Genomic DNA, 27,723 nt, shown 5'->3' on the forward strand with positions numbered 1-27,723 from the left:
TATATTATACTCCTGGTAATTGTTTTAACAGTTTTGACTTTAACAGTTCTAATGATTCTACTCTCGGGGGAAAACCAACAGCAAGATTATAATCACTTTAAAAAAATATCTACCTTAGAAATCGGATTTATATAATAGTCTAACTTCTGAAGTACTTTATCAACAAAAAAAATACAATTTTTTTTTACTGCTTTTTGATGGAAATTCTTTTGGGTTGGTATGTGCTTTCATTTAATAACTGATAAACATTTTACTTACTGTACCAGGGTACTGCATTAAACATTTAATCAGACAGGAATACAGAGTGCCTGCTATGCAAGAACTACTCCATGGAGTGTTTTGTGATGTTGTAGATGTGTGAAAATGCAAAACTACATAACAGTGCCACTGTGATGACTCAGTACCCGCTGTGTCACTAGCAGATGCAGATTCACAACTCTCTACAGGAATTACTACAAGGCAGTATTAATTTTAAATAATGAATTCAAGACTGGTATATGTGAAGAAATTCTAGCCAAGTATTTGTCTCATCCCCCGTAGGCCATCTTCGTATGGTTAGATTCATTTCACTTAGTCTGTTTTTATAGGGTGATCCTTAAAATGGATCCATTTGAATGTAGGTCTGGGACTTTGCTTCTGGTCATTTGGAAAACTTACATTTTAGAAGACTATAGGTAACACCCACTGTTGCTCCAGAGCAGCCTTTCAGAAACTATCAGATAATCAAGCAGGGCTCAAAGAAAAAAATTTTAATAATGGATTAAAAGTTCTAATAAGGATATGTATATAAACTGCTATATGGTAAAAACAAGAAGTCAAAATGCTATCATTTTCTGTTACCTTATTCTGAAAAAGAGTGACGTTGTATATTATTCTGCAACTTGAAACATTATATTGTAAGCACATTATTTGCAGAGCTAATTTAAAGCTTTCATGGAGTGTTTGCACTCTTAATAGATAAATATTGAACCAAGACACTAGTAAGTCCCTCAGAAGTGGCTGACCAATGCCATATAATTCATAAGTCCTACCCACTGAAAGAGTTACAGGTTACTGTTAGCACCCACCTCTTCAATAAATGCAAGCCTTGGTTAGAACCAGGATGCCTTTCAAATTTGGAGACCTGCTGGGGAGCATCTTACTCTTAAATCATAGAAAGGACATTGGTTCTGGATGTGAGCCAGTCCTTTCCCACAGGGATCTTATGCCTGATGCTTTGGGTGTTGAGCTTAGACGATACGAATACTCATCAGTAGCTGCTGTGTACTGAGTATCCGTGAATCCAGTTTAAAAAAAAAATGATGGGCCAAACAGAATTTCCTTGAAGTATCCCCAAGGATCACATCTAAAATCAAGAAAGAAGGAGGACTTTCACTATCAGGAATAAAAATATTTCCCAGACGTCCTCCAGACTTCTTAACATTTCAGTGGGCAGAACTTGAAACCAGTCATTGGCAAAGGAGAATGGGGTTGATGTGATTGACTTGTCTGATCACGATTTCATCCCTTGGCTGGAGGCAGGCTGCCCTTCCTGACCACATTGGCACCACCAGAGAGCTAAATAAAATGAGCATTTTCTTTCTTGCCTGTTAAGTTCAATGAATATTCCAAAATTATATCTAGCAAATGTGGTTTAAGATGGACATTTTCTATTTTATCATTTTATAGATATATAATTGCTGAAATTTTTGAATATCACTTTACAGCAACAAATGGTCATTCGGAATGCTTACGGCTACTAATAGGAAATGCAGAACCACAGAATGCAGTAGATATTCAAGATGGAAATGGACAGTAAGTTTTACTAATTTTTAAATTAGTTTTAGGATGTTTGTTAATCTTCATACCTTTGCCCCCCTATTTTAGTAAGTCTGTCATAGTGTGTAACTGAGTAACATCAAATACAGTTTTTTAAGTATACTTTAAAGTTGCATCACAGAAAGACATGTTTAGAAGGCAGGCCAACACAGTGTATTTTCATGGATGAAGTCTCGGTGGTGACGGAGTCTCGGTGGTGACGGAGCTGCTCCTGTTGTTACCTAGGACTCCTCTGATGCTCTCTGTGCTCAACGGGCACACGGACTGTGTCTACTCACTGCTGAACAAAGGAGCAAACGTAGATGCCAAAGATAAATGGGGAAGGACGGCACTGCACAGAGGGGTAAGCAGAAGTGTTCTCGCTTCCTTGCTGAAAGTTTTTATGACCTCATTTTACCTAAAACTGAACTAGGCTGTGTTTATATTTTTCTTCATTTAATTTTTACCAAATAATCTTTACTGTTTCTTTCACTATCTTAGTTTTTGAACTCTAATTTTTTTTTTTTTTTTTTTTTTTTTTTTTTTTGCGGCACGCGGGCTTCTCACTGTTGCGGCCTCTCCCATTGCGGAGCACAGGCTCCGGATGCGCAGGCTCAGCGGCCATGGCCCACGGTCCCAGCCGCTCCTCGGCATGTGGGATCTTCCCAGACCGGGGCACGAACCCGTGTCCCCTGCATCGGCAGGCGGACTCTCAACCACTGCGCCACCAGGGAAGCCCCAACTCTAATTTTTAACACCACAAAACACAACTTAATCCAGAGAAGAATAATGTTGGAACAGAATTTTTAAATCTTAGGGGCCTTCCCTGGTGGCGTAGTGGTTGGGAATCGCCTGCCAGTGCGGGGGTCACGGGTTTGACCCCTGGTCCGGGAGGATCCCACGTGCCTCAGATCAGCTAAGCCCATGCACCACAACTGCTGAGCCTGCACTCTAGAGCTCACGAGCCACAAATACTGAGCCTGTGTGCCATGGCTGCTGGGGCCTGGGTGCCTGGGGCCTGTTTTCCACAATGAGAAGCCTGCGCACCGCAGCAAGGAATGGCCCCTGCTCACCATGGCTGGAGGGAGCCTGCGCGCAGCGACGAGGACCCAGCACAGCCAAAAATTAATTAATTAATTAATTTAAAAAAAATTTTATAACCCTAAAGCCTTGAGTAGAATTGATGTCAGTTTTACTTTTTCCCATTATCACAACTATTTTCTTATACATGTTTGTCTTAATTTTTTCACCTTTGAAATATTTTTTTGTTGAACTAGAAGTCCCATTATTCCTGGTTTTCATATTTACTTTTATTTTGACAAGGTCACTGCTTTAAATTTTTAAGCCACTTTGAGTAAAAATACTGGGTTACTCAAAATATGATAAATGCCTTGATTGGTGGGAGGACATGGGGAATATGGACTTTAAAATTCGTAATTAGCTATAATTGTCATGGAGTGCCCAACATAGTGTATTCAGCTACATGCAAATAATTTTTCTTTCAGGCAGTCACAGGCCATGAAGAGTGTGTAGATGCATTGCTTCAACATGGTGCTAAGTGCTTATTACGAGATAGCAGGGGCCGGACACCAATACACTTGTCAGCTGCCTGTGGACACATTGGTGTTCTCGGAGCTCTTCTGCAGTCAGCAGCATCTATGGATGCAAATCCAGCCATGGCGGACAATCATGGATACACGGCGCTTCACTGGGCTTGCTACAACGGTTAAGTACACAGACACAGACCCACGTTACCTGCCCGTTATGTACCACAGAGAGACAACTAACTGACACATTCTGACTTCCATGAGAATGATATATTAAGAATAACCTACCATGTAGTTATAGCTTACTCCAGTGCCTTGTCGTGCTAAAGCCAAGATGCTGGTTGTCACAGATGTTTTGAGATAAGCAGTCACTAAGTTTAAAAGGTTTTTAGACTTTTGCTTCAATAAGTATTTTGCATTTTTAAGATACTTTTATAATATTAATTACTTTTATAACATTATTAATATTAATATTATTTGTTATTAATATACTTTTATTATTTCCAATGTCTTTTATATAGTTATGCTTGTATTTTTATTATATTTTTCTTTCTAAATGTACTTGTTATTAGGGGAAAAATGACAAAGGTAAGAGAAACAGTGAAAATGTATCATATTCTAGACTGAAATCTGTGTATGTCTTCTGAGCACGTTGCAAGTTAAGATCCTTATATCAACAGTAACATGTATGTTCAACATTTTAAGGGAATAAAATCCTGGTAGAATAAATCACGGAAGTAGAAACTAGAAACTTGGACACTTTTGTGGTTAAGTGAACTTGGCTGCATGATTATAACAGACTTACTTTTAGCTTCCTGGAGACTAACCGTCACAGTTAGTCCTTTTACAGGTAGACTCATTAAAGGTCAATCAGAGAAGTATAAAGCTATTTTTAAATGATAGATGTGAAAAATGGGATTTGGCTTTTGAAATGTCACTAAAATAATGTAAGTAACAGAGCATATTGAAGATTTGATCATCTTAGAAAACATTTGGGTACGTTATATGCAGTGTTAAAACATCAGTCCTGCCTAAGTGTATGCTTAGGGCTTTATCAGGGCTGTGAGGGGTTTTTTATTTGTTTTGAATATCAGTGTAGCATTCAGGTTATTGTTAGTTGTAATAGCATATCTACAAAACTAGTTGACAGTTCTAACAACTTTCCCTCAAAATGTACAGAAAATAGAAATTGCCTCTTTATATAATATCCACTTGCTTAAAAAAATAAGCATAGTGGCTGTTATAAAATTCAGCTGACTGCCTTGCCAGAGAGGAGGTTTCTATCTTTCTGTAATACACTTTTTGATGTGGTTCTTTTACTGGGAGCCATTTTGACAAATAATTGTTGAGTTGTGGTAAAAGAGGAGAAATCTGAATCTTGCAAAATTATAGTTTAAACATTTTCGTAAGCATTTTCTAGATAACAGTATTTTGATTTTCATATTAATTCTTGTATCAGAATTGAGAGCTCTATTCTTTTGCTCTGAGAAAGCTTTGATGTCTTCTTGAGGATTGACCTGTGGCTACATTTGGTCATTTTGCAACTCTGAGTACTGATGGTGCCATAGAAAATTTGAATAGTGAAATATATTGCTAATTCAGAAGCTTGGTTTAGTCAGTTTCTTATGTTACTACCTCAGATCCTTAGCCAGAACAGTTTTGAAAACTATAAAACCTTTGGATTTCAACTCTTCTTCCTTTTTCAACTCACTAAAGTTGGTATTTAATGAATATAGCAAAGTTGTCCAAGATAAATCCTAAGTCAAAGAAGATACTGTATTTTGCCATTGAAATTGGTTTGTCTTTATAATGTAACTTGACATCTTACAAGTATAAGGAGAACCAAGCAGTAGGAAAACATCCACAGATAAAACTATTTTGAAACAGACTTTTATTGGTGCTTTTTTTTTTTTTTTAAGTCAGTGAGAATTAACCATTGGAAAAATCACACAGTAAGGTAGTTTTCCTCAGGTAGAGCATTTAGTTGTAAAAATACTGCTGTAACTGTCCTTTGGAGAGTTGCTATTTATTATAACATTCCTACCACGTCTTTCCGGAGAACACGGTTTTCCTAAAGTGAGTTTCTTACTCCATCACTGCTGAATTTAGACTCTCTGAGCACGTTGTGTACAAGACACAAAATTTTGCACAAACTTCGTGCCTGGTTGCCATTTAAAGATCATAGCAGATGTGTCTAATTTCCAGACTGTAGCAAAATTGGTGATGATTCTGAATTGAGCTGGAAGGAATTAAATGTGTGTTGGCTATATGTACAGACTGTACAGGCAGTGTAAAATTAATACCATATTTACAGCCAAAAGCCTATTTTATAATTTGGCATTCTGAGAGTAGAATATGTAAAATAGTTTTACTTTGACTAGTAATTATTGTACGGCTAAAAAAAAAATGGGAAGCACTCCAACAGGATAGAAAACAACCTTTCTCTCAAAATTAAAATGGAATGATGGCAAAGCTTTAGAAGAGAACTGGTTATACATACCCAACTTTAAAGTTCAGATTTCCAGTTTATGGAGTCATTCAATCACAGAACTAAGAATACTTCCATGATCTCATATGTTCCTTTTAAAAATGTATCAATTTTTACGAAGCTATAAGCATCTTCAGAATATCCCTCTAAAACATGAAGAGACCAGTTTTATCCTATATACTTTTATAAACCAGGACACAAAGTGAAGAAATTTTCAGCTTGACATGACCCCCGTAATGACTGCTGAATCCAGAGCCCCGGGACTCCCTTTTGCCATCCACAGTCTACGCAGACAGTGATTCTCACATCTTTCAGTCTCAGGACCTGTGGCTTATAGCTGTTAGTATTTACTGTATTGGAAATTAGGACTGAGAAATTTAAGGATATTTATTAATTTATTTTAAAATAATAATAAATCCATTACATGTTAATATAAATAGCATTTTTATGAAAAAAAAACTATTTTTCAAAAAAATATTAATCGAGTGGCACATTGCTTTGATGGCTTGTTAAAGAAAAGAATAATTTGCAGTATCACCCAGCAGCTCCCTAGCCCACACCTTGAGAACTGCTATCTCAGGAAAATAGGAGGCTCTCAAATCAATACTGGACAACTTTCCTTGGTTACTTCTTGGCCATGAGTTAACATTTGGAGAGGGAGAATTGAAGCAGGGTTTCCCACCCTCAGCACTGTTGACCTTTGAGGCCAGATAATCCTTCGTTGTGAGTGACTCGTGTGCATGCAAGAGGTTTAACAGCAGCCCCGGCTTCTACCCACTAGATGCCATAGCCCTTCCCTACCCCATCCCCAGCTGTGATAAGCAAAAATGTCTCTAGACATGGCCAAATGTCCCCTGAGGGCTAAAATTGCCCCTGTTGAGAATCAGGATGAAAGAACTGACAGATGATGGAACATAACCATAGGTTTCCTAAAACATACTTTCTTTTCCTGCTAAAAACAATTATAGGATAAAAATTAAGATGAACTATTGTTTGAGAATGTTAGAGTAATTAAAAAAAAGAGCATCACTTTGTTAGCCAGATGTTAAGCCATGGAAGTAAAGAGGCTGTTTAAGAATCTAATTTATTCCTAATGCACATCCCAAATGACTAACGAAATAAAAGAAGCAACATTTCATTTTCTGCCATTAATACAGTAGTGGGGGTACTTTTACTAAAATTCTGGCTTTGAAAATTGGATTAAGAAAATCTGAGGTTTGAAAATCTCAGGTTTGAAAATCTGAGGTTTTCCCCTGTTTTCAAAGTTGCTATTAAAAACTGTGGGCCTGATACCTATTAGTAATCAATATACTTGACCTTTAACCCAGCAAGATCATTTCCAGCAAATTGTTCCTAGAAATAAATACTTTTTAAGTACTGGAACATTTACAACATTGTTGATAATATCACAAAGAAAAACTAGCAGTCACCTCAAAACCAATAATTAGAGATTAAATCCTTTATGATACATTCTGATACTGTGAAGTTTTTCCAAACATTCAACAATAGGATGTCTGTACATGCTAGTGTGGGAAGATACATAGTTTTTAAAGTAAAAAACAAGTTGCAGAACAGAACATCCCAATTGTGTAAAAATTTTTTAAAAAGGAAGTGTGTGTTTATGTGCATGTAGTTGTATATGCCTAAAAATTTTTTGGAACTCTAAGGTAATAATGGTCACTAGTAGTCACTAGAGAGTGGAACTGGGGAATGGGGTGGGGACAGGGACATGTACTTTTTTCCTTCTGAACGCTTCGATAGAATTTGAGATTTTACCATTAACTCCTTAGTAGAGCCAGAAAATATTCAAATTTTGAAGTTAATTATGCTGCATAAACATATATTATTTTGAAAGTTATACTATGCTATATAGATAGGACATTTTAAAAAATAATGCCCAAATAGCTCTAACTGGTCACCACAGAAAAGAATAATGAGACTAATTTTTTTCCCCCACAAAGTAAATATTTGTCATGTCCATAATAAACTGATATTGGACTTCCCTGGTGGTGCAGTGGTTAAGAATCCACCAATGCAGGGGACACGGGTTCGAGCCCTGGTCCGGGAAGACCCCACATACCATGGAGCAGCTAAGCCCATGTGCCACAACTACTGAGCCCATGCACCGTAACTACTGAAGCCTGTGAGCCTAGAGCCCGTGCTCTGCAACAAGAGAAGGCACCGCAATGAGAAGCCCATGCACCAGCCACAATGAAGAGTAGCCATCGCTCGCCACAACTAGAGAAAGCCCATGCACAGCAACAAAGACCCAACACAGCCAAAACACACACACACAAATAATAGTAAACTGATATTAAATTATCGTAAGAAGCTGCTGTACTTTAGGTCCTGAGGTTGTACATTGAATTCCAAAGTGCCTAAAAATGTGATGTTTAATGGGTTCAGGGAACTGATTACTTATAGTCCATGTAAAGCCTTATCTGTAGGGATATGTTGGTGTGTATGGGCACCTCAGTATCTTTTTTGGATTTTAATATCTGATCCTCATTTACTTATTTAGGTCACGAGACATGTGTAGAACTCCTTTTAGAACAGGACGTTTTCCAGAAAACGGAAGGAAATGCTTTCAGTCCATTGCATTGTGCTGTGTAAGTAAAGGCAGAATGAATCGGATTTGGTTTGAGTGGTTGAGAAATACACCATGGCTGTGGGAGTGATCACCTTGTTACCTTCACAGGATAAATGACAACGAAGGTGCTGCTGAGATGTTAATTGACACGTTAGGCGCCAGCAGTGTGAACGCCACAGATTCAAAAGGAAGGTAGGAAGTCAACCATGTAGGAAATTTTAACTACTAGATTAGTGTGGAAGAATTTAAAGAGACCCCATTATTAACTAAAAGTTGATTTTATATTTACAAGTATAAATTGTTACAAAATCCTAATTACATTCTCATTATAAAAGGCTTTTCTACCATGACTTTTAGCCAGTCTTCCTGGCTAAAAGATTTCCCTTTTTAAAGAAGATGTGTGTTGGGGCTTCCCTGGTGGCGCAGTGGTTGAGAGTCCACCTGCCAATGCAGGGGACACGGGTTCGTGCCCTGGTCCGGGAGGATCCCACATGCCGCGGAGCGGCTGGGACTGTGAGCCATGGCCGCTGAGCCTGCGCATCCGGAGCCTGTGCTCCACAACGGGAGAGGCCACAACAGTGAGAGGCCTGCGTACCGCAAAAAAAAAAAAAAAGATGTGTTTGTTACCCAATGACTCTTTTTAGTAAAGTTAACAGATTTCTAAATAGGAAGAGTCCAGCTTTTGTAATAGATGGCAGTATTTGGGTCAGGATTTATTTCTTTCAGAATTTCCTTTAATGTAATTTTTTTGGCAATTTCATAATTTATACTAGTTTAATTAAGGGACTTCTATATTATCAGAAACACAAATTTTTGTGGCAGGAGTTAGTAAGCTCCCCCCTTTAAGCCTGTTTGTATCCAAGCAATGCCTAGTATGTAAACCCTTGAAAATTGCTTTCATAAATTAAAGAGTATACAGTGCACGGATTTAGTCCAGTCTTCCCATTTCTCTGTGTGCAGAACTCCTCTCCACGCGGCCGCCTTCACAGACCATGTAGAGTGTTTGCAGCTGCTACTCAGCCATAATGCTCATGTCAACTCTGTGGACTTCTCTGGGAAAACACCTCTCATGATGGCTGCAGAAAACGGACAGACAAATACAGTCGGTAAAAAAAACTGCTTAAGGCTTTTACTATTCTAAGTGTGGATATTGCTTATGTATAATGTAGCTCCCATCTGACTCTAGTTCACTGAATTTTGCATTAGTTATCTCACCGCTTCTGAGATTTAAAACCTTTTACTTGCTTATACCCACGTTTTCATTTAGGCCCACAGTATTTCCATTTGCCCTTACTGATTGAATAGTGACGTTAGCAGGCAGTGTTAGGATAGTGGTTAAGAACCCTGGCTCTGGAGTCAGATCGAATGTGGTTCTAGATCTGCCAACTAAGCAACCTCATGCCTCAATTTTTTCATCTATAAAGTGAAAAAAATAACAGTATCTACTTTGTTAGGGTTGTTTTGAGGGGTAAATAAGTTACTATAAATCCAGAACACTTAAAACAGTCTTTGAAATTTAGTAAGACCTCACAAAAGGAATGTTAGTTGCTGTTGTTCTTGTCTGTTACTTATACAACAGTATAAAAATATGGTATAGACCTTTATATTACAGTGTGTTTTTTGCACTTAAGATTTTGCTAGAGGGATATTTTTCCTTTCTGTCTTCATTTCTCTACAGTGAGTTATTAGTAATCTGAGGTGTATGTTCATAAGCAAAAGAGTTGATACAATTTTTCCTCCCAGAGATGCTGGTCAGCAGTGCTAGTGCAGATCTGACTTTACAAGATAACAGTAAAAACACCGCCCTCCATTTGGCTTGCAGCAAGGTAGGTACACATCTTAAGGATATATTTTCATTGTTAATATCAACAGTGGCATTTAAAGTTTTTCCACTTAACTAAAATGCACAGAGCTAGGGACCAAACCTCTCTAATAATCACTGACATCAGATTTCTTGGGAAAAAATACTGATGTGTTAAGCACCGTGGTATATGAAAGTTTCCAGTAAGCCAAGTAAGTTTTGGACCACAAGCCTAAACGTAATGATTGTCTTTCTCTAATCTCTCTGATCTTCAATATTCCTGTCCTCTTCTGTAACCCCATTACACCAACACATGTTTGGGCAAATATTTAAGGCATTAGCCAAGAAAATGCATGACATATGTATGGTGATGTATATGTTACATGGACTAGGGTTGGGGTGTATTGAGTGTATAAATTTATCTTTAATGGTGCTGAAGTTTTTAAGAGTTATTTGCCATAATTTTAGGGTCATGAAACTAGTGCCTTGTTAATACTGGAAAAGATAACAGATAGAAACCTCATCAATGCAACCAATGCAGCTTTGCAAACGTGAGTACTTTCAGTGTCTAGTGTAAACCTTGTGACCTATAATTATAAAAATGATTAATGGGGTTCTTTTTTAACATGGGACCATTGGAATCAGTCTATCACAGAAGCAGTTAAAAAATAAGGAACAGTTCTTATAAGTGACAAAACTCATTTCTAAAATCATCATAATTAAAAGGCATATTACTAAAAAAGCTTTTGAATTGAAATGTGTTGTTTCTCAGTCCAGTTTTATGGAGGAAAGTAATACTGTTCTGTGTATTTTATGGCAACCAACTGGAATAATACATTATTTGACACTAGCAGTAAATGAGGCAAAAAGTTTTATACGTGTCTGTGAGCTAGAGAGATTTCAGAAATAATCAAGTTCTAATTGTGAACCGCCAGCCTCCAGGTGACTCATTAAATCCTGGATCAGTGTCTCCCATTGTCCTCTCTCCATTTTCATTTGCTGTTCTACTTTGAGACTTAGTAAAGAGAAAAACCTTATAATACTGGTTTCCATTCATGTATCAGTCAGATCCCTTAAGGGTCCAAAAATGAGTCATGGAACCTGTAAACTGTTTTCAGAGCCTGTTGGAATTTGTGCTGTTGCAATTTACAGTTTTTATTGTATATTCTATTATACGTGTTTGCCAACCACATTTCTTAAAACAACTTAAGAAGGCAGTTTATCAGTATCCATTCAACAATATCTGCTCCACTGCCCTTACCCCCACCCAGTCCCAGAGAATTTCTAGTTTACTTTCTTCTTCTATGGATTTGCCTTTTTAGGTGCTTCATATGAGTGGAATCATACAACAGTTGTCTTTTTGTATCTGGCTATTGTATATAATGCTAAATAAACATTGGTATACAGAAAAAAAAAAAACAAGGCAGTTTAGTTAGTAAAATCTCTTCAAACATTGAGTCTTGAAGGAAACTCACAAAAGGGTTTGGTGAAGGTGGAAACCTGTTGATGGGCCCAGTGCTGAGCTCAGGTGCATGACGAGGCCTGACAGTGCACTGCACACTGGCTCTGCCGTGGCCTGCTCCCATCTTCATTGCTGTCAGGACCACGGGCCTCCAGTTTGCATCTCTAGATCTGCACAGCCAAGCAAAAATGGTCTTCAACAACCAGGATAGAGAGAGTGAACGAGCACACACACACATGGGCGTGCACACATGTACATGTACACATATTTTTTTCCCTCCAGACCTCTGCATGTTGCTGCCCGAAATGGGCTAACAATGGTGGTTCAAGAACTTTTGGGGAAAGGAGCAAGTGTGCTTGCAGTAGATGAAAATGGTAAGTAGCTTCTGTGATCTCTTTCCTTAACTTGTTAGAAGCTTTCATCTTTCGATGATCCATATTTGAAGTAAAGTAGACTTGGATATTTTTTATTGGTCAAAGAGAAGAGCTGAAGTTAATACTGACTAGAACTTATACTTTGTGGCAAAGGGAATAAGGGCAAGAGAAGCAGGAAAAGTCCATCTAACAGGTGAACTTCTGAGTTTCATGTATTTATTAAATCAGAGTTAGGGTTTACTAACTTTGGTTTAGTTATCTTAGTATTCAAAGAATTTGTTCTGTCAACAAATATTTATCAAGGCCCTTACTTAAATGCCAGGTTTTGTCTAAAGCTAATCTTCCCACTTATGCACTAGGTCCTATCCTCTTTTGCATACTTGAGACTGTCACTTTAGCAATTCTTTGCTTTCGTGTCCTGTAATAATGACTTTTTTGTAGGAATCTTTCTAGATTACTCCCATCAGCATAAAAACGTTATTTCTCTCATCTTAAAAAATCTCTCATTACTCCCACTGCTCCTACCAGCTGTTGCCATATTTCTCTGTTCCCCTTTGCAACACAGTTACTCAAAAGTTGGCTCTCCCTCTGTCTCCACTTCCCCTTTTTCTTGCTCTTGTGAATCCCCCCTGGTCAGGCTGTTACTCCCACCACACTAACAGAACGGTTCTCAGCAAGGTCACCAGTGACGACTGCAATGCTAAGAGTCACCTCTCCTTTCACTTGACACATCAGAATTTCACACAACTGATTATTCCTTCTTTAAAAATAAGAAAAGGCTTTTAATGTGGAATTGAAAACATATGTGAATAAGGGATGTGAAGGTTGCGATTTACCATAGCTAGTGTCCGCTGTTCCCCCTCAAAATCTCCATACTTTCCATTGTGCTGCACACTGTTCCCGGGATCAGTAGGTACAGATCTTTCAGGGCAGGATAAGAGGGAGAGTCGGAGAGAATACATATGATTTGATTATAATATCCTTCTTTAGGATATTCTTCTTTTTGTTGTTTATTTTATTTTATTCATTTTATTTTTGGCTATGTTGGGTCTTTGTTGCTGTGAGCAGGCTTTCTCTAGTTGCGGCGAGCGGGGGCTACTCTTTGTTGTGGTGTGTGGGCTTCTCATTGCGGTGGCGTCTCTTGCGGGGCACGGGGGCTTCAGTAGTTGTGGCTTGCGGGCTCTAGAGCGCTGGCTCCGTAGTTGTGGTGCACAGGCTTAGTTGCTCCGCAGCATGTGGGATCTTCCCAGACCACGGCTTGAACCCATGTCCCCTGCATTGGCAGGCGGATTGTTACCACTGCACCACCAGGGAGGTCCCTAGGACATTCTTCATTCACAAATGCCTGGTTCCTTGAATTGATAACCAGGTGAGGATTTGTAACTCACTACTTTGTTGGTTAGATTAAATAACCAGATTTACTGGAACTGAAAATTTTTTGTTTATTTTTTATTTTACTCATTTCTTATTGAGGTATAACTGACATACAGTATTATATTAGTTTCAGGTGTATCCCTTTTTCTGGATAAACTTTCTTTACTTGGCTTTCAGGACTCCACATTTTCTTAGTTTTCCTCCTACAGTACTAGTTATAATTTCTTGCGCTATCCCCAGCTTGTTAATATTGGAGGGCTCTCGGACTTAGTACTCAGTTCTTTTTGCTTTCCCTACCTACATTCACTCCCTGGGTGACCTCATCCAGTCCTTTGGTTCTAAACACTACCTCTGTGCTGAGAATTCCTAAATTTCTGTCTCCAGCTGCCTAATAGACAGTGGATGTCTAGTGCACATGTCCAGAACTGAACTGATGGGCCTTTCTCTCCCCCTCTGCCAAGCCTGCTGTGCCCACAGCCACCCTTGGCTCAGCTGGTGGCCGTTTCCATCCTTACAGTTGCTCCTCGACCCCTCTCACACCCAGGGCACAGTCCACCAGCATGTACTACTGACCCACCTCCAAAGTATGTTCAAAATATGCCCACTTTTTTCCCTCATCTACCACCCTGGCCACGATCCTTTCAGAATACATGGGAAGATGCTTCCCTCTGAATCTCAGTTTACTGAGAACCCTTAAATGATCTCCAAGGCCCTACTGGGTCATCCCGCTCGCCATTACCTCTCCCACCTCATTTCCTACTCTTCCTCCATCGTCGCATTCTGCTGTGGCGGCACCTCACACCAGGGATGTGCATGCATTGTCATGTTTGTTCTGGCTGCTTCCTCTGCTTGGAGCACTCTGCCCCCAACAATCTCTGACTAAACCCTTCACCTGTTTCCAGTCTTAACTCAAATATCATCTCTTCAATGAATCCCATTCTGACTACCCTTTTTATACTGCAGCCTGCTGCACACCCCCCATAGCATTTTCAGCTCTTGCTTAACCTGCTCTACTCCTTCCTCATTCTTTTTTCCATAGAGTTTATCTTCTAACATATGAGGGCAGGAGTCTTTGTCAGCTGCACTCACAGATCTACTCTAAGCAGTTAGAAGAGCGCCTGGCCATGTGGGGCTCAGTGAGTATGTGTTAGGTGATGATGTGCCGAGAACTGTGCTAAATCCTGCAGATACAGTGTAGAGTAAGACAGCCTACTTCCTTGAATGGCAGTGCATATAAACAGGCTGTCACAAGGCCCTTGAAGTAGTTCAGTTAGAATAACCCTAGAATGCCATGAGAGCTATCGGGGAAGGCATCCCCCAAAAGTGCGTTCTGAGCCAAAATCCAAAGGACAAGTAAAAAGTGGGGAGAAAACTTCTTAAGCAGAGAGTGTGACGTATTTAGAGATACAATGCAGGGCAGCTTGAGTAGTGAGTTGCGCCAGAGTCTCTTAGGTCAAGTGGCAAAGGATCTGTGTATCAGGGAGACAGCAGCTAGTCTGAAGGGAAGCAAGCCTAGACTAGGAAACAAGTTCACAGTTAGGGGTGGAAGGAGGGGGTGGGCAGAATTAAGGCAGAGACATTGGAGATGAAAGGACGTTGATGTTTCTAGAGTCCCCTTTTTTTTTTTTTTTTTTGCGGTACGCGGGCCTCTCACTGTTGTGGCCTCTCCCGTTGCGGAGCACAGGCTCCGGATGCGCAGACTCAGCGGCCATGGCTCACGGGCCCAGCCGCTCCGCGGCATGTGGGATCCTCCCGGACCGGGGCACGAACCCGTGTCCCCTGCATCGGCAGGCGGACTCTCAACCACTGCACCACCAGGGAACCCCTCTGGAGCCCTTTTGATGGAACCCGGGGAGGGAAGAAGTCGCCTGCAGCCTGGCATGGGGTGATGTGGCCGGGGAAGTGCCATTGTTTAAGATGAGAATGTAGGAGGAAGAGCTGGGTTCAGTTAGGGACATGAGAAAAGTTCACTGGAAACTCCAAGTGGGTAACTGGATGTAGATATATGGATCTGGAGCCCAAAGTCAGCAAGATCTAGGTTGGACATAGAGATTTGGGAATCATTAGTAAAATGTAGTCATGAAATCCATAGAAGTGAGTGGTATCACCCACTAAGATAAGTGCAGACTCTCCTAGCTATAAAAGAAACTTTCATTATCAGTAAATTACATTTCTGGAAATACAGCAACTATATAGATTAAAATCAGGAGCCTAAATCGCTAACTTGTATAAGATATTTGGTCACATTGTGAGGCTCTAAATCAATAGCCAATAGGCAATCTTTGTTGATCATTTTCAAGGTTTTATATAGCTTTTCCTTATAAAGAGATGGAAGGGATAGTATAACAGATGATAATGAAGGTCGCCTGTGACCTGATGTCTTCTGACATACTTTGCAATGTGAAATAGTAATCACGGTCCAAAGTTGGCAAGTCATAGTAAGTACCCATCTTATTTTACAGTCAGTTCTAACCTTCACATTAATGATCCAGTTATAAATTGCTCCAGTAACAACAGAGGTTGATGATTAAATTAGGCTCTATGTTCTTACCATCTTCTCTCCCTACCCAACCAAGTGTTTCCTTACTTTGTTGTATTGATACTCTGTGGTGCCTTAGGGCTAAAGTCAGTCTTCTGCTAAAGAAGGGAACATATACAAAGGAAACATTTGTTTTGACTTAGGAGCTTTAAACCTGTTTAGTTTATCTGTTTTTCTTCAGTGGACTGTGACCCTAAAAGAAAAGTTAATTGATGGCCATGTGTCTTTCATTGAACAAGCATCTTTTGAGCACCTGCTCAGAGCCTCATTCATGAATCTGTGCACATTTAGGCTTCTCAGCATGTAAGCACTTACAGAATGACAAATTAACAGTAAGACTCTCCCACCATTCTGAACAAAGATTGGTCAGTCTGTTTTTTTCCCCTTATTCTAGTCTGATATTGTCTATGAATCTGGATGGATAGAGATAAGTTGTGAGATAGTGGAGGAATCATCCATCCTGGGCCTCAGTTTCCTCTGCTATAATGTAGTCTGTTAGGTCTCCTCCCACCCTAGATTTCTATGACGTTCCTCTTTCTCTACTTATTGGAAAGTTCTGAGTCATTCCAGTAAAACCAGTTTACTATATAAGCTAGGTAATTTAAAGTATGTGTAAAGTTGAAGGCCTTTAGGCTTATTTCCTTATGTTAGTGAAAAGAGTCTTAGGATGAGTAATTTTTAAATTTTATCTTTAATTCTAGGCTATACCCCAGCTTTGGCCTGTGCTCCCAACAAGGACGTGGCTGATTGCCTCGCTCTCATTTTGGCCACCATGATGCCTGTCTCATCAAGTAGCCCTTTATCATCTCTGACATTCAATGCCATTAACCGTTATACAAACACCTCAAAAACAGTGAGCTTCGAAGCCTTGCCCATCATGAGGAATGAACCCAGCTCCTACTGCAGCTTCAACAACGTCAGCGGGGAGCAGGAGTACTTATACACCGATGTGGACGAGCTCAATGACTCCGATTCGGAGACCTACTGACCGGCTGAGCCAGAGGTCCAGGGGGGAGTTCTGGCACTGACGCTTCAAACTGTGCTTTTCAGGAAAAAGGCACTTTCTCATTCAACTACAAATTCAGCCTAAGAGGAAAGATGACAGAGTGGGCGAATAGAAGAAACGTGGTAACATTAGGAAGAAGAGTTTTAAAGGCAAGTTTTGCAAAAGGAACTTCTAGAATCTTGAAATAGACTTGACCAGAGGAAAACACTTTGATGGCACATTGCTTTGTGGAATTATGTAATTTGGTTTTGCAGTGCCAGGAATTACTTGGGACACTGTGTACCCTAATCTGCTCACACAAGCAACACTATGGTGAAAGAAGAGATAAAGACACTAGATTTCAGTTTTATCAGTAAAACTACAACTAAATTTAAGGGCAATAAAAGTTTGGTACAGTAGGCATGATGTGCACAGCAAATTGCCAAAGGACCAAATAACTCAAAGGGTTGTAATAGAATGCCACTTTGCGGAAGCTGGAGCGGGTGAAATGAGACATTATCTAAACCAAACTTTAATATTTCTGAAAATGAAGCTGAGATTTGGTTTTAAATGTTGATTTTTTTTTAAGAAAACATCTGAAAGCCTTCTAATACTGTATTAAACCATGAGAGAAAGCAGATGTATTTTTACATTTTTTTTTCTTTTACATAAAAATTTTAAAATTCCAACTTTTATAATATTAGAATTGAAAACCAGCTGATTGGGTGCAGTCAGGGTGAAAATATTTGTGATGTAGACATGATGTAGATTGGGGTCAGGCTATTGTTGCCCAGTTATGAATGGTTTAGGTTTAAAATTGAACTATTTTTGTTTGAAAATGTAAAGAGTTTCCTAGAAGAAGGAAATTTCATGAAATCAGAAAGTATATGATTTTCACCCTATTGCAGCCAAGTGGTCCTGGGGAGTGGAGTTTTCAATCTCACTACTTTGGATGGTACACCTTCATCGCCTGTGTCACCCTTGTGCCTCCACAGTGGATTGGGGGATTTTTGTTGTCATTGTTTAGTGAAGAATCAAAAAGAGAAACTCCCTTGTTATTCATAAGTTAACGCCATCAGGTTTGGAAGGCATTTCTATATTGGGCAAGGTTTAAAATACTAAAGCCTTTAGGTCTTATTGACATTTAAAGTAGGGTGTTTATAACATGCTACTGTTTAGGGAAGGAAGCAATTGCCTGCCGAATTGGAAGACTGCCTTTTAAGTAACAAAAAGAGGGGGGAGAGGCTGATGTTGAGGCTTTTAAATAACAATTTATATGGGTCTGCTTTTACTGTAACTGTCACTTTCCCAGTGAAAATGATTTCGCATATGTAGGGGGTCTTCCAGGTCTGGGTAGAGTTCCATAAATTTTCACAAAATGATACCCAATTTCATTTTATTCTTTTTGTATTGTGAAACTGGAAACTTTATGACATTGTAAATTATCAGCTGGTTTTTCTGAATATAAAGTGTGAAAACACAGAACAGTATTTTGATCTATTTGATAATTTTGTGGGTTTTTGAAGAATTAATGAGCATGTAAATAGAAATAGTGACTGCTTGAATACTGTATTTACTTGCACTCTTTCAGTACATCAAGATTCCTGTATATTTTAGAGTATAATAAAACACAGATGTGAGTTGTATTTAATAATGTATTTGTATCTGTGCATATTACCTAAAAATCTATAAAGTTTCTAGGGCATTGACTACTAGATTTTAAGCATTTTTTTCTAAAGTATTTACAGAAATTATAAATGTAATCATCCATCTTTTCTTTATAATATAAAGAAGTCATAATGGACCCTTCCTAATTATTAGTGGTAGGAAGGTGAATATGCATTTTAAAGACAGCAGACTACATTTTCTATTGTACCTTTTGAAAAAAAGAAAAAAACTCAAGAGGATTCTAAAAGTATACATATGTGTGCTTTCTCTTTCCTTTTAGGAATTCTCTTCTGAATTCCCTGAGGGAATTTTCTAGAATCTCAGAATTGAAAGAGACCTGAGGTTCATCCAGTCTAACCTCTTAACAAATACAGGAGTCTCTTCTACAAGGGTGATCTTTCCACCTTGAATACTTCCAGTGACTCTACCTCACCAAGCAGTCCATTCAGTTGTTGAGCAGCTCTGTTAGAAAGGTCTTCCTTAGGTGGAGCTGAAGCCTCCTTCCCTCCTGGGAACTTCTGTCCTTGGGCCCTGGTCTGTCCTCCAAGAGAAGGCTGAGAACCTCGGCAGGATGTCTTACGCCCTCTGCCGTGTCTTCTCTTTTGCAGGCTATTTGACTTGTCTGCTGAAGTGATTTCCAGAAGGACTCATTAGACACACTGTTAGATTTACCGCCTCTAATGAAACCCAAGGTGTAGCTATAAAGTAACAAGCTGTTTTTAATTTATCCTCACACATACCGGAATTTAGATCTTGCATCATTTTATGTAAATGATGCCATGACTGGAAATACTGGTGAGGTGGGTCTTCCGAATCACTTGCCCACTAGGAAAGCTATTCCATTGCTCTGTGATCCCATTTTGTGATAGTCTATCCCCCAGCTTGATCGACCACTTCCTTTGGTCGGCACCTGATGAGGGGAAATCCCAAAGTACTGTCCCGAACAGTATTTTAATGGCACTAGTATTGTTGGGGGAAGCACGCGGACTGCTTGAATGAAGGGACACAGCGCCAGTGAGTTCCTTTATAGTTACACCTTGTATGTCAGAGGCATTCAGGCCCTGTTCTGTAGTAGTTTTTATACCTGCACAGAATAGAAAAGCCTGTTTGCTTTTTTAACTTCTGCATGAAAGATGACATCTGAAGTATCTGCTATGTATTATAATACCAGCTTCTGTTGTAGAACTACTTTTAGGGCAGTGGTGGTAATAGCAAATGATCTCCTTTAATAAGACACACAACTCAAAACAGTGCCATTTAGTTCAGGATATCTCTAAGTGTAGCTGTCGGTTTGGGGTTTAATTTGGCTTATATTGGACCTTTTAAATGAAATAAAGTTTTTTAATGCAATAAACCAAGTGTCTTTCATGTGCAAACTTCTTTTCCCTTAAAATATCTGATTAGTGTTCAGTTGTAACTGGTTTTTACCTTTCCTTAGAAACTTACTGAATTTTCGATAAAGCTGTTTTACAATTTAGATGAACCTTTCTAAATGGGCTTTTCAAATACAGTTATTCAACAAATACTTACTGCTTGCCTGCTATATACTTGGGGATGGGAATGGGCAGAAAGTGAGCCTAGAAATTGGGATCTTGTCCTCTCGGAGCTCACAATTTCATCATGGAAAGGTACGTACCTAAAAGTGGAAAGTGTGAAAGTGTAATTGAGGTAGAGATGAACTGCTAACTATGGAAGGTCAGTGAACAACAAGTTCACTCTGGGAAGGGTGATCAGAACAGGCTTCTTGGAAGAGGTGGCGTTTAGGTTGGACATCGAGGAACAAATATGATTTGAGCAGGTGGAGAAGGGGCAAATGATATCTTGGATGAAAAGAACAAAATCAGCAGTTCTTAAAATGGTTGGTGGAGGGGAGGTGGATGGAATAGACATCAGCACTTAGCATTCCCGAGGTAAAAAATAGCTTATTATAAACATGTACAGAGATTAGCTAGAAGTGAGAACAAGGAGATATAAATAGGTAATTGGAGGAGCAGGTCAAGAAGATGTTAATAACTTTTCCAAATCATCTTATGTTGGTGATAACAACAGAAGGTGCATTTACGGTGTTTGTCATGTACCAGGCAAGGTTGTAAGTACTTGAAATCCATATCTTAATCCACACAACTGTCCTATGAGGTGGGTCCTATTCGTAGCACCATTTAACAGGTGAGGAATAAGGCAAAGAGGTGAAGTGACTTTTGCCCAAGCTTGTTTGGCCAGTAAATCATGAAGCCTAGATTCACCTCCAGGCAGTCATTTCCACCACTGGTGCTCAATCACCTGATGACCTCTAATATGCTTTCCGGTCCTTGTTGAAATTGGCCATTTTGAAGTTGGACCATATGCTTGACTACTAAATTATGTAAGTTCCTTTCAGTTTTATTATCCTAGGTCACTAGTTTTAAAAGAAACAGAAATGTACCGCAGCAGATGTTTATTGAACACCTGCTGTGTCCCAAGAACTGTGCTAGGCTCTGGGCATAGAGCAGTGAAGGAAGAGTTAACGGAATGTGTCCTCGTGATGGAGCCTAAGAGAATGACATCTGCTTACATTTCTGTTGCTGTTGCTGCCTCAGGTCTCGTCAAGCTAAAATACTCATCCTCGCTTATGCCTTTGCAGGTTGGCTGACGGGCTCAGCTGGGTGACGCCTCAGTCTGGAGTCTGGCTGGGCTTGACCGCTCATCGTGAGTTGGGCTCGATCTGCTCCGTCTGTGTTCTCTGTGAACGAAGCACAAGAAGGCAAGCCTGACCCACACAGTTCACGCCTCTGCATGCATCACTGCTGCTAATACTCCACTGGCCAAGCCCAACCTCAGTGAGATCGGGCAGTTGGCTGTGCTCGTTGGGGAAGGATAATTTGAGTTCAGTTCACAATTCATTTAACCCTGAAATGATGAGCCAGGCCAGCGTGTCATTGTTCTCAGTTTATCCACGGGCATGCTTAGCAGTCTTTGCTCTCTGCCTGTTCCTTCCCTTCTTGTGGTTCCTTCTGGTGTAAGGGATTCAGATGTAAAACTGGGTAGCAAAAATGAATTTGGAATTGGAAAGCTCTTCCCTGGCAGTGTCGAGCCGATTGGGTAGGTGTTTGATTTCAGTGTAGCACCATTCCCCTCTCGTGTCTGACTGTGACCGTCCCTTCCAAATCGGAGCCTCATCTAACGGAAGACAGTAAAAGTACACGGGCGTAGAACACTCTCCACTGTCTAGGTCATTTCCTCACCTCACCGTCTCCAGCACTCGTGAGTCTCCGTTTCTCTGCCTTCCTCTTTCTGTGTAATTTCTCATTTTCTCGAGGGTGGTTTACTCCTCTTGCCTTCCTATGATTCTTGTCTGTCTTCTTTCTTGATTAGGACTGAAATGCAGGCTTAATTTGAAAAGCCAGTGATGTGATCTTAAAATATTTCTTCCTCTTCCCCCTTCTCTAAACTTGAAGAAAAATTGCATTTTCGCTTTTAAGCCCTTCAGCAAACAGTTTTTGAGTACACACTCTGCAGCAGGCACTGTCTTAAATCCTGGAGCTACGCCAGGGATGAAGTCCCTACCCTCAGGAGGCTTCCATTTTAGTTGGGGAGAAAGACAAAAAGGATGTCAATGGCGATTATTCTGCAGAGAAAGATTTGTGAGATTTGGTATTTGGGGGAGATCCTTGATTTAAAAAATGCCTTGCCCTTTTATGCACTAGGGGATTACACAATTTTTTTTTAATGGGATAACCTTTTTTAAAAATATATTTATTTATTTATTTTGGTTGCACTGGGTCTTAGTTGCAGCAGGTGGGCTCCTTAGTTGCGGCACATGGGCTCCTTAGTTGCGGCAGGCGGGCTTTTTGGTTGTGGCATGCAAACTCTTAATTGTGGCATGCACATGGGATCTAGTTCCCTGACCAGGGATCGAACCCCGGCCCCCTGCATTGGGAGCGCAGAGTCTTAATCACTGCACCACCAGGGAAGTCCCTACACAAACAATTTCTGATGTGAGACACCATAAGGTTTTGCTGAGAAAGTGGAAGAATGTTGAAGCAACAAACTAATAAAAGCAGGAAAAGGATAGAGAAAGATGGTGAGCTAATCCCCAAAAGCAAACCTGAGGTTAAACTAACCCAAAGCATGTCATAGGTTAACCCGGGCATCAATTGTCGTTTAAATAGAGGGGATCTGGGTTGATTGAAAGTGTTTCTCAGATGTCTCCTAGCTCTGCCATCCCTAGTCCATGACATGTAACTTGCTTAAACCTTCAGTTAGAAATGAACATGGCACAGTGCTTGGGGTTAGGTTACCACTAAGCTCTAAAACAGACTTTTCGGTCATGTTGGCCACCCCAAAAAAATGGGAAGTTGGTTCATGTCTGGTACCCAAAGTAACAGCAGGCACTGTTATATTGCCTCAGACCTAGTAGAAACAATCAAAATGCATTTTTTGTGTTGACAGTAAATTTTTCACTTAACATCTTACTTCTTGTGTAACCTGGTTTGAACTCTTATCGTGCCTGCCACAAAGATGGTAGGACCCAGTATACATGAGAGGAAAGTTTCTCATGGTTCTGATACTCACTCATGGTAAGAAATGGCAAAGTCAAAGAGAATGTGAATGAAAAGAATTCAAGGTAAAGGGGCGCTTGAGAAGAGCTTTGTCTCTCCTCACATCTAGGTGGCCATAAGTGTTTAGGGGCATGGGAAGAAAGGCCATTTGTTGCCTGCAGTTAGGTGACTAGTAGAAATAGGACCTAAGACATTGCAAATGGTCCAAAAGCTTTTTCCAAGTGATGTCAGTGAAAATGGCAGAGCAAGGACCACTGAGTCTTGATAAGATCATTGACCTTTGTGGCGTTTCAATTTGCTCAATTTGCATTCCTCATTCCAGCTCTGCAGGAGCCTTAACAACTAAGCCCACATTTTTTTTGTTTTTTGTTTTTGTTTTTGTTTTTTTGCAGTACGTGGGCCTCTCACTGTTATGGCCTCTCCCGTTGTGGAGTACAGGCTCCGGACGGGCAGGCTCAGCAGCCATGGCTCACGGGCCCAGCCGCTCCGTGGCACGTGGGATCTTCCCGGACCGGGGCACGAACCCATCACCCCTGCATCGGCAGGCGGACTCTCAACCACTGCGCCACCAGGGAAGCCCACTAAGCCCACGTTCTTGGTGCAGACAAGCACCCACCAAAAGAAGCAAAACAAAACTAGAGCTCTTTCAAAGCTTCATTCCCAAGAATTCTCATTATTTTGCCTGTCTGATGGTTCCCTGGAAGATCCCACTTACCACACTGCGTGTAGTTGAGCTAACTCAAAGTGGACCCAGTGTGAAAGTTACTCTCCCTGGAGAGGTATTTGTTGAAAACAATTACAGGAAAGAGTTTTGGGTTTTTCTTTTTAATTGAAATGTAGTTGATTTACAATGTCATGTTAGTTTCAGGTATACAGCAAGGCGATCAGTTACATACATATATATATATATATATATATATATTTCAGATTCTTTTCCCTTATAGGTTATTACAAAATACTGAGTATAGTTCCCTGTGCTATGTAGTAGGTCCTCATTGGTTATATATTTTATATATAGTAGTGCATATATGTTAATCCCAAACTCCTGATTTATCCTTCCCCTCCCCTTTCCCCTTTGGTAACCATAAGTTTGTTTTCTGTGTCTGTGGGTCTATTTCTGTTTTGTAGATAAGTTCATTTGTGTTATATTTTAGATTCCACATATAAGTGATATGATATTTGTCTTTCTCTGTCTGGCTTACTTCACTTACTGTGATAATCTGTTGCTGCAAATAGCATTATTTCATTCTTTTTTATGACTGAATAATATTCCTGTGTGTGTGTGTGTGTGTGTGTGTGTATACACCATATCTTCTTTATTCATTCATCTGTCGATGGACATTTACATTGCTTCCATGTCTTGGCTATTGTGAATAGTGCTGCTATGAACATTGGGGTGTATGTATCTTTTCAAATTATGGTTTTCTCCGGATATATGCCCAGGAGTGGGATTGCAGGATCATGTGGTATCTCTATTTTTAGTTTTTTAAGGAACCTCCATACTGTTCTCCATAGTGGCTGCACCAATTTACATTCCCAACAGTGCAAGAGGGTTCCCTTTTCTCCACACCCTCTCCAGCATTTATTGTTTGTAGACTTTTTAATGATGGCCACTCTGTGTGTGAGTTTTGATTTGCATTTCTCTAATAATTAGTGATGTTGAATATCTTTTCATGTGCCTGTTGGCCATCTGAATGTCTTCTTTAGAGAAATGTCTGTTTAGATCTTCTGCACATTTTTTTATTGGGTTGTTTGTTTTTTTGATATTGAGCTATATGAGCTGTTTGTATATTTTGGAGATTAATCCCTTTTTGGTCACATTGTTCGCAAATATTTTCTCCCAGTCCATAGATTGTCTTTTCATTTTGTTTGTGATTTCCTTTGCTGTGCAAAAGCTTTTAAGTTTAATTAGGTCCCATTTTATTTTTGTTTTTATTTCCATTACTCCAGGTGACGGATCCAAAAAGATACTGCTGTGATTTATGTCAAAGGGTGCTCTGCCTATGGTTTCCTCTAGGAGTTTTATAGTATCCGGTCTTACATTTAGGTATTTAATCCATTTTGAATTTATTTTTGTGTATGGTGTTAGAGAATGTTCTAATTTCATTCTTTTACATGTAGCTCTCCAGTTTTCCCAGCACCAGGCAAGAGTTTTAATGTTGCACTTGCCTTAGCAGGTGGATAAGAGCTGAGGCAAGCAACAGACAACCAAAAAGCTTAAAAAGAAAAGCTAGGGGACTAGATATCCATAAGACATGGTTCTAGGAATTCTAGAATGCCACACATACGTGGAGTTGTGTGCATGCTTGTGGAAGACCCGAGGCTACCTGAAATTCTTGCCTGTGCCTAATTTTGAGGCTCTGCACAAACAGGAAGTGAAAGCCAATTTTCAACTGCCAGGCTGTGTTCTAAAGATGTGCCCTTACGTACACAGCCCCTTGGCAAAGACCAGGGAATTCTTTTGGTCCCAGGTGTTTAAGGAAATCTCTGTCCAATCCTTAGCTGACAGCTAAGCTAAATGAGTAGAGACTTCATTGGCCACAAATGGCAAAAGATACAGACTTTACAGAACATGTTCAGAAAAGTCACTGAACCAGTATAACAAGCAGCAATAACAACAAACCCTGGGGAGGGAGATGAATCTGATTTCCAGAATTGCCATGTTATATTATTTTAAAAGTCCAGTTTTCAACAAAAGATTGAGATATGCAGAGAAACAATGTATGGCCCATACACAGGAAAAACAATCAATAGGAACTATCCTTAAAGAAGCTGAGACATTGGGTTTACTACACAAAGAATGTAAATCATTTATTGTATTTTTTAAATTTTATTTATTTTATTTTATTCACTTTATTTTTGGCCGCATTGGGTCTTCGTTGCTGCATGCGGGCTTTCTCTAGTTGTGGCGAGCAGGGGCTACTCTTCGTTGTGGTGCGAGGGCTTCTCATTGCGGTGGCTTCTCTTGTTGCAGAGCACGAGCTCTAGGCATGCAGGCTTCAGTAGTTGTGGCACACAGGCTCAGTAGTTGTGGCTCACGGGCTTTAGAGCGCAGCCTCAGTAGTTGTGGCGTACGGGCCTAGTTGCTCCACAGCATGTGGGATCTTCCCGGACCAGGGATCACACCTGTGTCCCCTGCATTGGCAGGCGGATTGTTAACCACTGCACCACCAGGGAAGCCCATAAATCATTTATTTTAAACATGTTCAAGGGGCTAACAGAAACCATGTCTAAAGAATTAAGAGAAAGTTTTTTTTAAATGCTTCATCAAACAGAGAATATCGATAAGTATACAGAGATAGTATTTTTAAAAGCAAATGGAAATTCTGTATTTGGAAATTATAGTAACTGGAATAGAGGGCCTCAGTGTTAGATTTGAGAAGGCAGAAGAATCAGTGAGCTTGAAAATAGGTCAGTTCCTAGTCTTAAGGAACAGGGGGAAAAATGAAAAGTAATCGTAGCCTCAGAGACCTGTGAGATCCCAATAAACATAGCAACATACACACCAGGCAAGTCCCAGAAGGAGAAGAGAAAGAAAAGGAGGCAGAAAGAATATTTGAAGAAATAATGGCTGAAAACTTAAACAATTTCAAAAACGTTAATCTACAAACTCAAAAAGCTCAAAGAACTCCACATAGAATATAAACTCAAAGAGATCCAGCCTATACACATTATAATCAAACTATCAAAAGACAAAACAAGACTCTTGAAAGCAGAAAGAGAGAAGCAGTTCATCATGTAAAAGAAATCTTACTAATAAGAGTAACAGCTGGTTTCTCATCAGAGTCAAGGGAGTCAGAAGGCAGGGGCATGGCACTCAAGGCGCTGAAAGAAAAATGCTGTCAGTCAAGAACTCTATATCCAGCACAACTGTCTTTCAAAAATGACAGACAAATTAAGATATCCTATTTATTTTACCTATTTGTTACTAAAATAAACAAAAACAGAAATAAAGAGCAACAGTAAATATAACAGCTAAGTAAATTTAAAGACAGTGCAAATCTATTTTTTGTAAATCTTTATTTCTCTTATCTGATTTAAAAGTCAACTACGTAAAGCTATAATTATAAATCTGTGTTGATGGGCACACAATGTATGAAAATGTAGTTTGTGACAATAACAACACAAAGGAACAGGGGAAATGGAGCCAACTCCTGTAGAAAAAGGTTTTGTATAGTACAGGCATACCTTGTTTTATTGGGCTTCACTTTATTGCACTTCACAGATAATGCATTTTTTACAAATTAAAGGTTTGTGGCAATGCTGAACTTTCCCAGCAACGTATGCTCACTTCATATCTGTCACGTTTTGGTAATTGTTGCAATATTTGGAATTTTATTCTTACTATATTTGTTACGGTAATGTGTGATCCGTGATCTGTGATGTTCCTATTGTGATTATTTGGGGGTGTCACGAACCACACTCATATAAGATGGTGAATTTAGTAAATGTGTGTGTTCTGACTGCTCCACCAATCAGCCATTTATTTCCTCATCTCTCTCCCTCTCCTCAGACCTCCCTCTTCCCTGCGACACAACAATATTGAAATTAGGCCTATTA

General features: G+C 39.7%; 1 protein-coding gene across 6 annotated transcripts in view; it reads left to right on the forward strand.

Moving 5' to 3' along the window:
- ANKRD28 (ankyrin repeat domain 28) overlaps positions 1–19,979 on the forward strand; it is a 185,265-nt gene extending 165,286 nt beyond the window's left edge. For all 6 annotated transcript variants that reach the window (XM_067737405.1, XM_067737409.1, XM_067737408.1 and 3 more), the window contains 10 exons: positions 1,707–1,794; positions 2,044–2,161; positions 3,303–3,522; positions 8,354–8,441; positions 8,531–8,614; positions 9,383–9,528; positions 10,166–10,248; positions 10,692–10,774; positions 11,968–12,059; positions 16,674–19,979. In XM_067737405.1, coding sequence (XP_067593506.1) covers positions 1,707–1,794; positions 2,044–2,161; positions 3,303–3,522; positions 8,354–8,441; positions 8,531–8,614; positions 9,383–9,528; positions 10,166–10,248; positions 10,692–10,774; positions 11,968–12,059; positions 16,674–16,960 — 1,289 coding nt within the window. In that variant the 3' untranslated portion in view covers positions 16,961–19,979. The remainder of the gene's footprint in view (positions 1–1,706; positions 1,795–2,043; positions 2,162–3,302; positions 3,523–8,353; positions 8,442–8,530; positions 8,615–9,382; positions 9,529–10,165; positions 10,249–10,691; positions 10,775–11,967; positions 12,060–16,673) is intronic.
- Positions 19,980–27,723: the final 7,744 nt, after the last annotated feature.

This window comes from Pseudorca crassidens, chromosome 5, assembly GCF_039906515.1.
Source record: "Pseudorca crassidens isolate mPseCra1 chromosome 5, mPseCra1.hap1, whole genome shotgun sequence".
Lineage (NCBI taxonomy): Eukaryota > Metazoa > Chordata > Mammalia > Artiodactyla > Delphinidae > Pseudorca > Pseudorca crassidens.